The following is an 18,864-nucleotide window of genomic DNA, read 5'->3' as shown; positions in this document are numbered from 1 at the left end:
TGCCTGATGGTCGACATGGGTTAGTCATTTGCTGGACGAGTAAGCCCTTTCAGATCGCACCTATTACCGGGTCGAACCGTTAATGATGTTTGCCATCACACTGGCTGATGGAACTATTACAGGACCTTTGGGGCTGCAGATTCCCTGCCCCTGATATTTTGACATAACATGCTTCCATCATATATGAGCCTGCAGCTTTTTAGTTTATTCTAGTTTCATTTTTTTAAATCTTCATGAGAATGTCCTTCCATATCAATGCAGGTATTCTGCTGTGAATGAAATCAACAAAGTGGACCTGGCGAAAGTGTTTGTATATGTCTACTTTATAACCAAGCTGCCCAGAACGCAAGGAGGGACGTCATACGTGGGCTTCCGTGGAGGTAGGACCTGTACGATTGTAACTGGCTTGCTTTATAGTCCTTATACTGTATATAACTGACTAGTGAAATGTAGATTTCTTCAGGATAACAGTTGTTTATAGATTAATGACCAGCTCATTTATACTGGACTAGTTAAAAGCCCGTCAAAATGGCGGCTTCGGCAATGCACTTTCACTTTGAGCTGTGACCGTTTTTACTTTCACTTTGAACGGTGACCGTTTTTAGCCAACAAACTCTCCACCCCACCCCCAGTCCTTATCTGCTTCTACATCCATTCCCTGTCTTCACAACTCCCTCTCTCCATATAAAGCAATTTCAAAAGAGATCAGTGTCCCTGCAAACATTTCTTTCAATTTCTGTTATGACATCTTTTAGCACACAAAGAAGTAATTTGGTCCGTCGAGTAGTAAGCCTTTTATACAGATTGATATGTAGAGATGGAGCACCTCTCCCTTTCGCTGGTGGAGAGGCGCTCGATCTGACAGGGACGCGCGAGCGTCTCACACACATGCGCGTCCTCGTCAACACAGCTCTGCATGCCTCTGCTTCAGGGAGACGGGCAGGGTTAAGGGGCAGCTGGGGGTGGGTGGGGGGGCATCGGTGGAGCTGCGGAGGGCTCAGTCGGAACGGGGTGCATGAGCGTCTCCATCTTGCGGTTATAGCTGCTCCATCTGTATATGGAATAAATTGCTGTAATTTTATGTGCACACTACACTACTATAAACATTGATATTTTTTTTAGCAGAATTAAAAATAACACCCACGTAATCGTAGTAGCTCCTGTGATGGTTGTTGCAGTTGCTACTGCTAAATAATGTGGCCTCTGAAGAGGAACAGGGGAGCACCAATGGGATACGTACAAAAATGTGGCATTACCATAAGTGCGACATTCCGCCGCATTTACCCGCGGGTACGAGCTGCTTACTTTTTTAATAGGATTTACCCCTAAGAATTTTTTATTCATAATCTCTGCTGTTACTACAGAGCTTGTGCACATATGTTGGATCATTGGGCCAGATTTATTAAGATTGGTGAAGTGATAAAGTGGCTGGTCGTAACGCACCAGCCAATTAGTGCCTAACTGTCAAGTTACAGACTCGGTTTGAAAATGACAGTTATGAGCTGAGTGCTGCGCTAGGCTGGGCCGCACAAAGCGACCAAGTGGGTCACATTCAGAATCCTGCATAAAGGCTATTATGCGGCCCCCAACACATACATGGGCTCTTTGACAGGATTTCAAGGCAAACACCTACATTTTACAGTGAACACTCTGCCGTACTGTGTTTCCATTGAAATCCTGCCGGTAGTGGCCAGATCCTGTTCTGCAGGAACCGGCCACAACGTTGCACACTGCCTCCTTGCGAACCAAGAGGGGTCCCGCTAAACGGGACCCGATTGGCTGCTAAGCTTGGCTCCAACCTTACTACTTTCCGCTTTATTTCTTCTCCAGGCTTAATAAATCTGCCCCACTATTCTCCAACATAAAGCAGCTATAAAAGGGCGGCCTGTTGGTAAGAAATATAAATAAATTGATAAATAAAAGAACAAAATGTTTGTAGAGGAAACCAGTGATTTGTTTTCCCCCTAAATTGGCAAATGTGATGTTGTACAGCCCTGCTTGTGTTTTGGACATTGCAGAGCAGTTTCCCTAATGCATCGTGTCTGTATTTGTCAGGGTTGTGGAAGTCTGTACACATTGATGATTTGAGGAAGTCCAAGGATATGGTGACAGATATAACCGGGTTTCAGAATCTCACCATAAGCCAACTGTTCTATAATGAAGGTAAGCTGAGAACAGCCAGTTCAACTCCAATAACATGTACAGGTTGGTCTCCTAACTCCGATATCTAATATTCTGAAACTGATATAATGCCACTGTCTGTGTTCAGTGTACACACAATTTATGTCATGCAAAAAAAGTATTGTATAATATTACAGACACACAGTGTATATGAAACATAAATGCATTTCTAGTTTAGACTAGGGTTCCATCCCCTAGCTATGTCATTATTATATGCAAATATTCCAAAATACGGGGCATTGAGAAATCTAAAATAATCAAGGTCCCAAGCAGTGGCGGTTTTTTACTATGGTGTCCCCCCAGGTAAAATCTTCCACTGTTGGGGGGCGTGGCTTAGCTAGGCTTGTGAGCGGACGTGGGTTCCCAGAGCTCCGCAACTATCCTGTCCTTACCTCCTGATCTGGGGACCCGGGCTGTCTCTCCTCTCTCCCCCGCACCTAAGAACACCTCCTGCGGGTCCGGCGCTGCTGGCTGACTGGATGCACGGCTTCTGTGTCCTCCTGTGTCGGCTCTGGCCTCCCGTGTGCTGAGCTCCCGGGCGCCATCTTGGAATCATCAGCGTCCTCGCATGTGGGCTGCGGAGGTGGCTTGGGATCTCTCGCGGTCGGCTTGCTGGGGCTGACTCCCATAGCTTTCTCAGCTGTGACTGCTGAGGCTGCTGGAAGGTGAGGACTCCGGTGATATAGATTTTGAGCGAGTGTGGAGACGGGCGCCATTTTGGATCTTGTCACCCTTCATTTGCGGCTCTGTTTGGGCTCTGTGGCGGAGGAGTTGGACGATACAGGGGATATTGATGCTCCCCTATTTACAGTCCCTGGTGTCCCCCTTTATCTGGTAAAACCCTGCCTGAGCACCCTGGGTTTACCTTAGCGGTGCTGATAACTGGTGTGTTCGTCTGCTGTGTGCTGCTGAGGCTGTGAAGAGACTTGCTCCATATCCTGTACAATACTGGAGGCGTGCTAGCCGTCTCCATATTTATTTAATTTTCTCTTCTCGAGGCTGTCTGTCTCTGCACCATTGCCCCCCCATTTATTGAGTGGAGGATGGAGGACCCTCTTTATCAGATCCTTTATGCCATCGAGGCCTCTACAGACAGACTTATTGCTTTATTAACGGATACCCAAGGGAACACCACCTCTTCCTCCTGCATTCAACATACATGTGTGGAAATGTCCATGGTTCACCCTCCTGAGTGCTGTGCTGCTGTGACCCTTGCATCTCCTGTGGCTTTAAAGTTGAAGGAAATTTGCCCTCAGAGATCTGCATGTGCATCCACAGCCCCTTTGAATACCCTGCCTCGAGGCCCTATACTCGCTGATGCTTGCCCAGGAATACCCTCCCTATACTTAAAGGTCTCTGCTCCACCTGGGAATTGCTGCTCTGCTTTTTGTGGTCACCATCCTGATGGAGAGGAGTCTACAGCCCCTTTGAATATTCTGCCCCGAAGTCCTATACTCGATGATTGCCCGGGATCACCCCGCCTATACTTAAAGGCCTTTGCTCCACCTGGGAACTGCTGCTCTGTTTTTTGTGGTCGCCATCCTGATGGAGAGGAGCCTACAGCCCCTTTGAATACCCTGCCTCAAGGCCCTATACTCGTTGATGTTTGCCCGGGATTACCCAGCCAATACTTAAAGGTCTTTGCTCCACCTGGGAACTGCTGCTTTTTTTTCTGTGGACGCCATCCTGATGGAGAGGAGCCGGTAGATATACCCCCTGCCCACACTGGTCTTGAGGACTGGCCGGACTAATATTCCGCAGTTCATTATTTAAAAGAAAAGTTTCCCTTGCTGTCCTTTGACCCGATCATAACCCTTTTTCTTTGCATTATTTTCCATGTAACTGCTGATTTAGCCGTTACTCTATAGCCAAGTGTTTCATGTAATTTATAGGCCGTGCATTATATCCGTATACTCTGATGGGGGAGATAACTACCCTGAGAATGTGGCCATACTGTGCATAGTAACCTGTTTTTCATATACCTCTATTTCTACAATTTGATTCCAGGTTATATGTCCCTTTTGCCATTATATTGTTTTTGCCACTTCATTCTGTGACTATATTTTTCTCTGTATGCCCCTGGTAATTCTCCTTTTAATATCCTCTACTTGGGTGGGTTGGTAGGGGTGGGTGGTGATAGATAGTGGGGCAGTTGGGTAAATGGGGGGGGGTTAGGGTGGGAGTGATAGGTTGGTTTACTGTGGGCTCAGGGTAGCTGCTCTAATCAGCTATTGGCCACCAACTTATTTTCTTCCGTAGTTAGTGTTAGTGTAGGTTTAGTGGGGGTAAGGTTATGGGGACAAAGTACGCCTAAGTTGGGGGTGGGTAGTACAGGGTGGGGGGTTTTGTGGGCGGGTTGCTTTGGGTATTTTTGGGAGGTTTTTATTTTCTTTTCTTTGTTACACTTATGTTACTGGGGATACTAGGTTTTTTAGTCTAGGCAGTGGTGCTTTTGTCAATTAACTATTCCGGGGAATGGACTTACGGTTTTTTGGTGCTTTCTGACTTTGAATACGTTAGATCCTCATGTCTATACCGCTATACCTTTTTATGTGCTCGACTGCTCGGATGGCGCCTCCGGGTAGCTAAATGGCTGTGTACCTATCCTAATTATACAGCGGTGACAACCATCCTGCGCATCCTACTATTTGAATGTGTAACATGTGTGTATACTTTTCCATATGCCTGTAAATATCCTACTCTAGATACTACATAATGTAACCCCTGAATGTATCTATTGTTACGCTGCACCTTTACTGCCTACATAAGTTTTTTTTTTTGTAGTTTTTTTTTGGTCTGTCTTTTTCTTTTGAAAATCAATAAAAATCACTCTATTTAAAAAAAAAATCTTCCACTGTTCTCTGCCTAAGTGAAGCCAGATGCAGTCTGTGAGACTGCTCTGGCTTCACTGTGACTGACAGTGACTTCCTATTGGACTTCCTTGCCAGTCACTGAAGGCAGTCCCATTGGGAGGTGTTCCCAACCCTCCAGGATGCCTTTCTATGCGCAGCTACGGGGCAACCCCCAAAAACCTGTTCTGCACATGCACAGTACAGCGGACGATACTGCGCATGCGCAGACCCTGAATATACCTCCGGGGGCCGCATGCTTAACAAGCCCATAGAGGCTTTGGGCCAGCGCATGCGCAGTATGGACTACTACTGCGCATACGCTGGCCCTGTGCCGGTGACTGGCGGTTTTGACAGGGATTTGTGGTGGGGACCCAGGAGTGCGGCAGTGGAGTGGGTAGGGGGTGCATCATGGCAGCCCCCTCCTCTGCAGAGGTAAGAACCGCCGTTGGTCCCAAGTATTTCTCAAAATAGCTGAAAGAGGAACTTGACTCCGCCCAGGTTATGCAACAGAACCTGATTTAAAGGGACTACTCTGTAGAGGACCCTAATTGAGGCAGAGAGTCGAACTGAATGTGACACAGGTGAGAATATTTATACCATGTATACCCTTTGGAGGGTATTCTGCTTGACACGCAGTGCTGCGACGTTTTAAGCTCGCCCACTGCTCGCACAGGACGCCGCCTCCCTTCACAGGGCAAATTCGCATGCACAGCTTCGAATGGATTTTTTGCATAAAGATCCATTCGCAGCCTACGGGGCCAAACCCACATCATTCGATGGTCGCAGACCATCGAATGATGCGGAATGTACACACAAAACTTAAGACACTCACAGGTGTCTTAGCTTTGCGTGTGTCCTTCGAGGGGAACATGGCGGGCAACTGACATCCGGTGATGGCAGCTGGCCGTCCCCGGCACCCTCGTCACTGGGGTAATAACATGGGAACGCCAGTGTTTTCTTGGGAATACCCATGAAATGCTGGGCATTCCCATGGACGCATCCATCCTATCGGCCAGCTCCATCTACAGACCACGGTGGTAGAGGATTATTATATATTACATTTTATTTGTTCATTTTCTTTTCAGAATTGTTGATAAAAGAACCTGCAAAGGACCTTGAGCACCAAACCGCAGAAGCAGACATGGAAGTAGAGATTGGCGTTGTCAATAATGAAAGTGAAACACAGGCCAACGTCAACTTGGAGAAATCCAAGCCAATGGAAATAGATGCTGAAGTGACTGACAAAATGGAGACAGAAGATGAAATAAAGGAAGACCATGAGATGGAGGCTGTCACTGATGTGACATCACTCACGTCTGAGGTTGTAGGAAAATATGAGTATAATTGAAAAATGTGGTTGGATGGGGGAGGTGTGCGCAGCCCTATGTATGATCCTTATTGTTAGTTATGGAGGGGGACAGAGCGAATTCTGTATCACAGCTTCAACAAAAAATTATTTTCGGAGAGGCAGAAAATATGAAAGACATCCACCTGGCCGAATCAGTGCAGCAACAGCAGCATTTTATGGCAACCCAAACAAAACTGCTTGCAGCCCCATAGGGTAGCCAACTTAGGATTTGGATGTGCATCTCTGAGGCACTTTATACCAGTGGTTCCTAGTGATTTGAAAGTGCAGTGATTTTGAACCTTTTTCAACCCGCGGGACACCAAACAAGATTTAAAAATTGCCAAGGCACACAATCAGACCTCAACAGAAAAAAACAAACCCATTAGCCCCCAAAAATAAAATACATTGGCCCTCACAAGAAAACAAATACAGGTCGAGTATCCCGTATCCGAATATCCGTTATCCGAATTATTCCGAAATACGGACATTCCAGAAAGTGAAAAAATTTTTTTTTTTTGCTAGAAACTCACTGGGGACATTTGTAACAGCATCACTGGGGACATGATATGTAACTGGCACTATATATGTACAAGACAATGATTGCTTGGCATTCAAATTCAGTGCTGAGATAGTACACACATTTTGTTTCACGTTTTGAAACCTTGTTTTTTGAACAATTAAAATATATTTGTGTGTATTTTATGTGGTAATAAAATATATTTGTGTGTATATTATGTGTTTATACAGCATTAATGCAAGATACTTCAAAATACATCATTGAAATATTAAAATATTCCGAAATACGGAATAATCCGTTATCCAAAATTCTCCTGGTCCCGAGCATTTTGGATACGGGATACTCAACCTGTATCACATTGGTCCCCACATAAAAAAAAAAAATAATCAATCACTTGGTCCCAAAGCACATTGACACCCAGATAAATACAGTACAGTCTGTGCCAGGATCATCTGCTTGCAGAACACAGGAGAGATCATTGGCATAGTACCACAGCACCCATTGCCCATCAGACCGAATCCCAGATTCACATTTGCTGGCAACTCTATGTACAGTAGGTAGGAGCAGTTTTGTTTGAAATCGAGCAGCCGTAAAGTGGGACTGTTGCCGCACTGATTTGGCCGGGCAAATGTTATCGCCCACAATTGTATTTCCTCCAAATATTATTATAAAGTTTCCCTTTAAGAATTTCATCATCAGAGCCCTCTTGTATTTTGGTGAAGCACTGTAGCTCACAAAATTGCTCAAACCCCCCTCCCCCTCCCCTCCACCACCACCCGATTGAATGGTTGGAACACGCAAAAAACTTCCGGAAGGGGTCGGGGATGGTCGCATGCACGTGGAGCTCTGTCCCCATCCAAGGAGCTCCACCATCCCCGGCCTCAGGAGCAGCGTGCGGCGGAGGGGGCGGAGGAGGCGGGCAGGCAGTGACCGTGGAAGAGGAGGAGGGAAGCGTGCGCTGCAAGCCGAGGACGATGCGGCCGGAGCTGGAAGAAGGCTGACCCACTTGCCCGCCGCAGTTCACCTGCACGGGGCGGGTGTGTAATAATCCCAGGCGCCACTCAACCCCTTCGCCTCCCACCCCCCCCCCCCCCCCCCCGGGACCCGTCGAGCACTCCGACGCGGCCGCCGATCTGACTGCGGCCTCCGGCGAATTGAGGCCTGGACCAAGTGCCACAGCCGCGGCCTCTCCGGCTGGCTCTGATGCGGCCCCTGCATCACAGGTGACGTGGCCGGATTGAGCGGAGCAGAGCGGATGCCCCCGGCAACACCACCGGCCGGGGGACACACCCTAGGACCACCTCCACTGCCCTATGGACACAGGGGTGCCGGGCAAAAGAAGAGCAGCGGACCCGGTGAGAAGGGACCCCCCCCCCGCCCCCAGCTAGGACAGGAGGCAGATCAGCCAGGGGGACCCCCGGCAATTCATCCAGAGGCGGTAGGATCCCCCCCAACAGGCCGCACCAGCCCCGGGTAACCCTGTGGCAGCTCCGCACCCCCCCCCCCCTCCATCCACTTACTCTCCCCCGGCCTCACTGACTTTACCCCCCCCCCCCCCCACGGCTCTCCCACAGGAAGATTCAAGATGGCGCCGCAAATGGCTGCCTAGGAACTGTGCATATGCATCATGTGTTAACTGTACTGTCCCTGTTTAACTGTACTGTCCCTAACTGTACTGTCCCTGCTTATATTGCTACTTACCTGGCTGCTGCAGCGACCAGTGGCGCTGCCTAGGTGCTGTGCAGCTCGGCGGGTACATGTTCCCTGTGTGATAAATGTACTGTCACTGCTTATATTGCTACCTACCTGGCTGCTGCAATGACCAGTGGCGCCGCTGATGGCTGCCTAGGCGCTGTGCAGCTCGGCGGGTATATGTTTCCCGGTGTGAGAAATGTACTGTCCCTGCTTATATTGCTACCATACCTGGCTGCCGCAACGACCACTGGCGCCGCTGATGGCTGCCTAGGCGCTGTGCAGCTCGGCAGGTACATGTTCCTTATGTGATAAATGTACTGTCCCTGCTTATATTGCTACCTACCTGGCTGCTGCAACGACCAGTGGCGCCGCTGGTGGCTGCCTAGGCGCTGTGCAGCTCGGCAGGTATGTGATGTGATCCCCGCAAGTGATGTCTAAATGCTCTTAATGGAATGCATGTAATGTCCCCCCCATTTCATCCCTGCTTGATGCTGCACTGTAATCCACAAAAAATTCCTAGTGTGCGCAAGCACACATGGCCAATAAAGTTGATTCTGATTCTGAAAAGCTAGTTTCACGCAGTCTATACATTTGACATGATTTTCCTGTCACTGATATTTGCAGATGCTGGACACCACCACTCTCATCAGAAGCTGCGTGCAGTGCGCTATAGGGCTGCTGAGGGATGATGAGAGTGTTGCCAGTCGCAGCACCAGGAGAATTGAAATTCTGATAACTCTACTGAGCACAAAGGATGAGATAACAGGTATCGTTACCTATTTATCATCTTTATAAAGACTTGTTTATTCTATGAATTCTATGGTGCGTGCAGGATGCATCAAGCTGTAACCAAAATGCTTAACACATATACACCAAGCCATGGAATGTGATAGATTCTTGGGCTTGGATGCGGTGGGCTACACTGTCTTTAGTTGGTGCTGCCCCAAAGAATACTTCCTTCAAATTTCCCCACTGAGAGAGATCCAATCAGATCGCTCCCAGCATCCCCCGTGGCACATGCTCACATAGGACTCTGGGCCAGATGTTCAAAGCCTTGAAGTGATAGAGATTGATAAACTTTAAACCATTAAGCTCCTAACTGCTGTTTTTCAAACACAGCCTGTAACAAGACAGTAAGAAGCAGATTGGGTGCTACTGTATCTCACACAGGGGATAAGTACATCTATCCCTCTGGGTCATAAACCCGGAAGACCTATCAATAGACGCGAATGCCTGCAAAATATATAAGCAAAAGTACAAAGCAAGTACTGTGTATTGCCTATACAGTATATTAGGCACAATGCTTCTGTTATCTTATATACTAATATATTAATAGGCTTATATTTGCCTTTACCTGTGTCTAGGCTACATGCACTATCATTTATCTTTGGCAGCCTCTATCCACTTTTTTTTTCGTGACACTTGCAATTTAAGGCCTTCATACACAGGTCCGATTTGGCCTGTTTTCATCCGTTCCGACTGATAGGATGAAAAATGGCCAAATCGGATGTGTTCTGACACACAGCCCCCGTGCACATTGGATCGGATCCAGAGATGGTATGTGCTGTACATATGATCTCTGTATTCAGCCCCCTCCCTGCGCTGGGGAACGGGGTCACATGCGTTGTATCACATGTGATCCTGCTGCCTGGGAAGGTCCTGTGCGGTACACGGGGATCAAATGGACATACACGTCTGTGAGACATTGCAGCAGTGTATGGCCACCTTTACTCATGGTAACAGCATGCGGTTCTAGCTATATATTTACCCTACAATTTGGGGTTCCGTTTATTAGGTCAGCATCTACCCCTCATGCTAATGTCAACATTTTCACACTGCTGATATTTCATATACTGTATGTACAATCAGTCCACGTCAACATTTTGCAGGTGACGACATTTATGATATTCATCATTTTAACTGTGAACATTGTGAATGTCACCCCAGTGACTGCATACCTATGTTTAGGGCGGTATTCAATGCCGCGGCAAGGGGGTTTTCTATGGCGAGGATGGCTGATTTTTGCTGAGAAAAAGCCATCCTCGCCATCAAACCCGTCGCCGTTTTAAATGTTTGGCCAGAATCCCCTTAAATGGCGAGGTTCGCCACAAAAGAAGCGAGTCGGCTGCATTTTGTGGCGAGCTCTGACGTTTTAATGGCCAAATTACCCGTTTCCACCTCGCCGAAAGGAACCAGGTGGAAACGGTGAGTGGAGGGGAGGGAGTTGAATACACTGACGAGCTGTCGGCACTGACAGCTCTTAGAGCCAGCACTTTGCCTACCGTTTTATATTGTGAGAATCCAAAGCAGTCCAAAATCCAATAGGGAAGCAACACCAACTGCCAGTGTGTCAGTTCAGAATGGCAGTTGGTTTTTGAATTGTGCTGAAACCCCCCCCCCCCCCCCCTCTAATCTATACTTCTAATTCTTTATTTTGCTGCTCTGGTTTCTGCAGCCAACTTCTTAAAGACGCTGAAGCTCCGCATACACGGCATGCTGAGGGCGCAGGAAGCGGAGGGTTTTCATGCACAAGATTGGGTTTTACGAGAGGCTGCAAATCAGGACGCTCTACAGGAGGCAGGAACCTTCAGGTAACACCATAATATATTACCCTTAGTTGCCTACTAAAGAGGCGGCCATTTTGTGTCAGTTCAATAGGAAGTGGTGTCACCCGCTTCCAGCATCACATTTCCCTGAGTCATTAAGCACTTTCCAATTTGCTGAACAGTAACTTATCACTATATCGCAGCATACAGCTTTTTGCCAGTAATTTATTAATATTATTTACTATCAGTAGAGTTATTATCACTATGGGCTTCTATATCTCCCCTCTGCAATCCGCCACAGACGATGACCCCCCCAGCTTACCGTCCTTCCCCGGAAGGTAAACTTCTCCTCCCCCTAGCTAGCAGCGCAGCAGAATGTCCTTCTAGCTGCATGGGGGAGGAAGAGGCGCCGGAGACATCCTGCTTAGCCTTCTCGGCGTGAGGGGAGGAGGAGGCACCCGGGGAAATGGCGGAGACCCCCGCACACAACGCATCACAGGTATCGTTGGGGCCTCCGTCACCGCATTGCGATGCTAGTCACATATGTTAGTACATATGCGCTAGCATCGCTGTGGTGGGGCAGCAATGTATTTTAATACATCCCGCCCTTAATGCTGATGTTTTCTACCACCTTTGTGGTGGGGTTGGGCGGTGCACAAGGGGTGGTTTCATGGGTTGATCATAGGCTTATAACTTTATCGTTCCGGGAATCTTCCCTGGGAACTGAAGCCATACAGTACAACCCAAGGCTAATTGAATCGCCTTAATGTGTGTTATGTGTTTCCTCACAAATTGATGTATTTTTCTTTATAGGCAAACCCTTTGGAAACGTGTTCAAACAGCTGTGACTCCATTTTTATCCCTAATTTTGTCCATTATTGATCGTAACACCAACTTGGAACTTCTTGTGAACCCCATCATGGAAGACTGTATTAAATCTTTTTGGATGTTCATTTTTTGTGATGAGAAACTTCTCCCCATTTGCTACAACCCCAGGTACCTTTCTTATATACGCTGTTAAGAAATAACACGTTTCCTAGTCCCTCTCTTTATTATTAAATCATGAATTGTGCTCGTCATGTTTGGTTCTCAACGGAATCACACCTGTAGGGTGCATTGTGCAGTCTGTTGAACATTTTATACTTTGAATTATTGTACAACATGTGGTGCCTGGATCCTTAGAAATACAGTAAATTATCTATGAAACTGTAGCTGTAACTTGCCTCAGTGTTTTAAAAGGAAATCACACAGTATAGAATACAATACAATGACATAAAGATACAGGTTGAGTTTCCCTTATCCAAAATGCTCGGGACCACAAGCATTTTGTATAAGGGATTATTCCGGATTTCAGATTTTTTTTTTTTTTTTTTTTTATATGGACATACCCGCCTGATCCCCCAACGGTCCACGGCGACCATCCGAGTCGTCTCCAGCGGCATCCCTGTTCCCAAGGATGCATTGCGCTGGTGACGTCACCGGTGCATCCACGCAATGCATCCATGGAACTGGGGAGGCCTGCAAATCACAAGTAGAACCTATTACTATTTCTATAACCCCCTATGCATGTTCCATTTACCTTCCACAAATGTATGTTATGAGATCAGTTACACTGTTAATACGATAATTGGTTGCGATTGTTTTATTTATTTATATACTGTATTTATAACCGTCGTTTGTAATCATTACTTATGTATGTTTGTTCAGTAACGGTTCACAGGCTGAAACAATCCCGGTGAAGAACTACATGAACATCTCTGCTTTTAGCCAGCCTCGTTTACCCTTCAGCTGGAGGATTAAAGAGTATTTGGAAGAAATCTGGACTCAGGCTTGTTACATTACGTCCGTAGAAGGTGAAACTCTCCCTTCCTTGAATAAGAGTTACCGGAGTTGCCGGTCTTATTTTGCCGCATTATGGAGATATTTGTAACACTCAGGTTTACTCCTAGGAGAGAGCTATTTTTTGGGGAAATTTATTTTTAACCTATCAGTCAAACTAAACTTGTTTGTCTCTTCCCACTATGCCTTGTTCTTCTGTTGTAATGTTGTGCCTTGCCAGAATTAATTCTATTATCTACAGATGTAGCACCTCTCAGCCAGCCCAGGGAATCGGCAGATTCTCTGAACTGGTGACCGCTGGCAGAGAGGCGCTGCATCTGAAGGGGACAGGCGAGCGTCCCCTTCACTCAGCGGCGGGTGGTGGAATCCCTGCTCGTCTCCACTTCAGAGACGGGCAGGGTTGGGGGGGGGGGGGTAGCGGGGAGCTACGACAGGGAAGTGGCATAGGGCTCCGTCAGAATGGGGCGCGCGAGCTTCTCGTGCACGTATGCCCCCTTCTGGCAGATGGCGAGCAGCAGTGATTGCCAATAGAATCGCTATGAGCAGCTCTAATGAGAGCTTCTCCATCTGTAGCTGTTGTATCTTTCAATGTTATAGGAAGGATTTAGGTCTCTTCTAGCTTCCGGATGGGTTACCTAGTCATTTGTGGCCAGAGTCCATGCCCCATTTGCTGGTTGCCAGTTCTCTCACTACAGCTCGTACTAGGATTGGGATTTCCACCTGTGGCCTGGCGCTACAGACTTGGCTGGAAGCCACTTTCTGACATGGGCCTTTGGGGTAGAGATGGCATCTCTAGCTGCCCTCCAACTTAGGGGGGGAGTTCCTTTCCCAACCTTTTCTCACCAGTGCAGGTGAACTTGCAGTTAAGACCTATGGTCACTCTTTTTGTCCATACAGACCTGTTGAATGTACGATTAATGTAGTGGTGGCTCAGATGGTCCCTATTGTCAGAGTGCTCTATCTTGTGTGTTCACAAAGGAAGCCATAATGTTGACATTTACTATATCAACAGTTATGTCAGAATGATTGAAATCTCGACCTGTGAAATGCTGAAATTCTGCATGAACGGGAGAATAGGGTTAGACTACAGGAGGTTGGGGTTTTCGTTAGGTACTAGGGGTAGGGATTAGGTATACTTGTTGTTCAGTTGAATACTGTCTGCCCAGTCCTGGGATAGCTGAGTACGGATCCTAATCATTAGCCAAAAGTCGCTGACTGGAGGGATTTGGGCATTGTCTGTACGGTGTGTGGGAGGGGCCATCACAGTACCCTGCCCCTCCACCGTCAAGTGGTGTGGGGTCAATTTACTAAGATGCTGTTCATAGCAACCAGATTCTATGGTTTATTTATTTAGCACCTTCTATAAAATAATAAATCTAATCTGATTGGTTGCTATGGGCAACATCCCCATCTTCAATAGAACTCCCATAGTAAATGTACCCCTATTTATAATGCAGCTCAGACAGTTATTTGCCTCTTCCTCCCCCCCCCCTTCCCCCCCCCCCCACCGCATCATTGGAAGCCCCAGTACCGCCCCCTCATCGTCCCGGGGCACCAAGCAGCTCAGTAGCTATCAACCAACGATCCACATTCTTCTTTTTTAATTCAGTCCTTTTAATTTTCTTTAAAAATGATGTTCGCTTCTATTATAGCAGTGTTTTTCAACCACTGTGCCGTGGCACACTAGTGTGCCTTGAGCTGTTCTCAAGTGTGCCCCCAGATCTAGAGATGCCCAAACCAGTTTACAGCCACCACCAGTTCAACTGTTATTTACTGGTCTCTTCTTTTCATGTAAAGGGCCAATGTATTTTATTTTTGTTACCTGTGGGGACCAGTGTGATTGTTTTTTATATGGGGACCAATAGGTTTGTTTTTTCCTGTGGGGGCCAATGTGTTTTGCCCTGTGGGGATCTCATGGTGTGCCTTGGCAATTTTAAAATCTTATTTAGTGTGCTGCAAGGTTAAAAGGTTGAAAATCACCGTATTATAGTCAGTGATTACTACTTTGTGCCCATCTCTTCATCAGACTCGGAGGATAAAGGATTTGTCTTTTCTCCTTTGTTTAGAAACGGAGATGAAGCTTGTGAGCATTTTCTCCCAGACACCACTGGGGAAATATATTTCCTCTCAGGGAGAAGATGATCAGCACATTCTGTTCGTGAACTACAAGGCTGACTTTCTCCTTATGACTATGAGTATAGCATCTCCTGAAGAGCTAGTGGTAAGAGTAACGGTGTCGTGTTGGCCATTTCTAGAAGATACAGTATATGCAAATGTTTATGTCTTGAACCTAATTGACGTACTTCATGTACTGTATGTTGCAGGTGATGAAGTTGGCTCTCTCTGCGTGTATTGAGGAACTAAGAGCTTCTAAAGGAGTCAGTGATCTGCTGTCCCTACCATGGGTGCATATTGCGTACCAGAAATTTCAGCACAGGCTACAAACTTTAAGTAGGATTTTGATCATCAATCCGTCTGTGCTGGATTCCATTGTGCAAAAAACTCAGATTGGGAATCAGATGGTAAGGTTATACTAGAACGCTAAACTATGAACTGTATATAAACTGAAGGTGGGCTTCCCAGTCCTTGCACATTCATACTTACGGATGCACTCTGGGAAGCGGAATCTGCTTAAAGCTGCAAAAGGGCAAACGCCAAAACATGTAGCCACAGCCGCAGACCCTAAGGGGGGGTATTCAACCCTGGGTCACGACTGTTGGGACTATTCGGCAGGCGGGATTCAATGTCCCACCTACCGTGCACTGAAAAGGGGGCGTGTCCACGAGAAATTATATCGGATCGTCGAGATACGGCCGTGAGCTCTACAATCCACGGCCGTTCTCGGCAAAATGGGCTCGACTGCTTTCAAAGTCGGGTCCATTCTGCCAAGATGCCTGTTTAATACTGTTGGGAAAGACAGCATTGAATAGGCATGTATTCAATCCGCCACCGCTATTTCCGACGGGAGAAATAGCAGTGGGGGATTGAATAAACCCCTAAATCTTTTATTCACTGTCAGATGTGGATCTGGTTGATAGGTCAACATTATCTAGGTCGACAGGCAATAGGTTGACCACTATTGGTCAGTAGGCAATAGGTCAACACATGAAAAAGGTCGAGATTATAACAGAGCGCCGGGCGCAGTGGGGCACAATGCCCCAAGCATGGTGTCATGCAAGGGACTGCATTACACTAATTTGGGGTCCATGTGTCGACCATTGCGATGTCGTCATTTTGCTTGTACAGGTTGAGTATCCCTTATCCAAAACGCTCGGGACCAGAAGAATTTTGGATAACGGATTATTCCGTATTAAAATATAAAAATATATTTCAATGATGTATCTTGCATTTATGTTGTACAAACACATGAAATACACACAAATATATTTTATTTTTTCATGTTTTCAAACCTTGTTTCATGCACAAAGTTTGTGTCCTATCTCAGGCGCTGAATTTGAATGCCAAGCAATCATGTCCTTGCAGATATTTAGTGCCAGTTACATATCATGTCCCCAGTCGTGCCAGTTACATATCATGTCCCCAGTAGTGCCAATTACAGATCATGTCCCCAGTAGTGACAGTTACATATCATGTCCCCAGTAGTGCCAGTTACAGATCATGTCCCCAGTAGTGCCAGTTACAGATCATGTCCCCAGTAGTGCCAGTTACAGATCATGTCCCCAGTAGTGCCAGTTACATATCATGTCCCCAGTAGTGCCAGTTACATATCATGTCCCCAGTAGTGCCAGTTACATATCATGTCCCCAGTAGTGCCAGTTACATATCATGTCCCCAGTAGTGCCAGTTACATATCATGTCCCCAGTAGTGCCAGTTACAGATCATGTCCCCAGTAGTGCCAGTTACAGATCATGTCCCCAGTAGTGCCAGTTACAGATCATGTCCCCAGTAGTGCCAGTTACAGATCATGTCCCCAGTAGTGCCAGTTACATATCATGTCCCCAGTAGTGCCAGTTACAGATCATGTCCCCAGTAGTGCCAGTTACAGATCATGTCCCCAGTAGTGCCAGTTACAGATCATGTCCCCAGTAGTGCCAGTTACAGATCATGTCCCCAGTAGTGCCAGTTACAGATCATGTCCCCAGTAGTGCCAGTTACAGATCATGTCCCCAGTAGTGCCAGTTACAGATCATGTCCCCAGTAGTGCCAGTTACATATCATGTCTCCAGTAGTGCCAGTTACAGATCATGTCCCCAGTAGTGCCAGTTACAGATCATGTCCCCAGTAGTGCCAGTTACAGATCATGTCCCCAGTAGTGCCAGTTACAGATCATGTCCCCAGTAGTGCCAGTTACAGATCATGTCCCCAGTAGTGCCAGTTACAGATCATGTCCCCAGTAGTGCCAGTTACAGATCATGTCCCCAGTTGTGCCAGTTACATATCATGTCCCCAGTAGTGCCAGTTACAGATGCACCCAGTAGTGCCAGTTACATATCATGTCCCCAGTAGTGCCAGTTACATATCATGTCCCCAGTAGTGCCAGTTACATATCATGTCCCCAGTAGTGCCAGTTACATATCATGTCCCCAGTAGTGCCATTTACATATCATGTACCCAGTAGTGCCAGTTACATATCATGTCCCCAGTAGTGATTTTAGCTAGAAAAAAAATAATAATTCCACTTTCTGGAATGTTGGTTTTTGGAATAATTTGGATAATTGATACTCAACCAGTATCAACCTTTTGTCAATGTCAACCTAAGGTATGTTGACCTTTTTCCATGTGTCCACCTATTAAGTGTGGACCAATAGTGGCCGACCTGTTGACACTGTCGACCTTTCATTCCACACCATGTTAGATGTTCGTAAACAGTGTATACAGTATTTAATAAGGTAAATAATGTTTCATTCATACATACATACATACATACATACATACATACATACATGTACGGTAAATGTGCACTTGGGACATGTACATTAGTGCTTTGTCTTCCTTTCTTCATTTTAGGCTCTGGATATCTTTGCTGCCATTGCTTGTCTAGAAACATTAAAGGAAACTGTGCAGAGTGAGAACCCGCAGACCTGGATGCGCCAAGTTAAAAACATACAAATGCCCATTGAGCTGATCTGTTCAGAAGGGTACTTGCAGGGCTTCAGTTCTTGGTGCGAACACGGCATTAACCAAATCAGGTACTTAGTGTTATCGTTGTGTATGTGAAGTGATCAGCTGGCACCTGTTATCATCTATATCTATATATATATGTCTAGTGTCCGTGAGTCTCCGAAACACTGCCATCTACTGGCAGCTTTTGCTTTGAGCGGCCTGACTAGTATACTTCTAATTGACTTCAATTTTCAGTTTTTAATTTGAATCTTTAATGTCAGGTCCCAGTGACCTACCCTTCTCTATAGTAACTTCTGCTGATCGATATCTCACTGTCCCACATTGCACTAGTTATCCTTATCTGTATTCTTGATTGGAGAGGTTTCATTGTTTAGAATAGCTTTTCCTTTGTGATCAAAGCTGTGTCTTTGCAAGACACAGTTTTATCAAAATTCTATACCAATTGCATACTGTAGGCAATGGATGATCGTTTGTTAGAAGGGGATTCGGTTAACATCCAGTCAGGATGGGATGTTGGCATTCAGAATTCTGATGCCAGCGTCCCGACTTTTAGCCACAAGACCAGCGCCGGAATCCACACATCATTGAGGGAGCCTGTCGGGGGTTCCCTGCATTGAGATGCCGACATCGGTTTTCTGACCACCGGCATCACCACAGCTAGTCACCCATATGTATTCCATTAGAAGAAACCTTGGATTTAAGTCGATGCCTTGACACTTGTACAGTCCAGTGCCAACTTTTATAGGACACACGGTCAGAACTCCAGGTACTACAGTCAATGGCACCTAGATTATAATGTC

At 46.5% G+C, this 18,864-nt stretch overlaps 1 protein-coding gene across 5 annotated transcripts in view; it reads left to right on the top strand.

Annotated features, from left to right (window-relative positions):
• Positions 1-18,864, top strand: part of RNF213 (ring finger protein 213) — a 218,750-nt gene that overhangs the window by 165,418 nt on the left and 34,468 nt on the right. For all 5 annotated transcript variants that reach the window (XM_083181465.1, XM_083181462.1, XM_083181466.1 and 2 more), the window contains 10 exons: positions 262-380; positions 2,056-2,163; positions 6,119-6,354; positions 9,218-9,359; positions 11,049-11,184; positions 11,953-12,135; positions 12,847-12,992; positions 15,045-15,199; positions 15,303-15,500; positions 17,948-18,129. In XM_083181465.1, the coding sequence (XP_083037591.1) occupies positions 262-380; positions 2,056-2,163; positions 6,119-6,354; positions 9,218-9,359; positions 11,049-11,184; positions 11,953-12,135; positions 12,847-12,992; positions 15,045-15,199; positions 15,303-15,500; positions 17,948-18,129 (1,605 nt within the window). The remainder of the gene's footprint in view (positions 1-261; positions 381-2,055; positions 2,164-6,118; positions 6,355-9,217; positions 9,360-11,048; positions 11,185-11,952; positions 12,136-12,846; positions 12,993-15,044; positions 15,200-15,302; positions 15,501-17,947; positions 18,130-18,864) is intronic.

The sequence above is a fragment of the Crinia signifera genome, chromosome 4 (genome assembly GCF_055691185.1).
Source record: "Crinia signifera chromosome 4, ASM5569118v1, whole genome shotgun sequence".
NCBI classification, from domain to species: Eukaryota; Metazoa; Chordata; class Amphibia; order Anura; family Myobatrachidae; genus Crinia; species Crinia signifera.
Note: the sequence above shows the minus strand (reverse complement) of the source record. Positions and strands in the feature narration are given on the sequence as shown.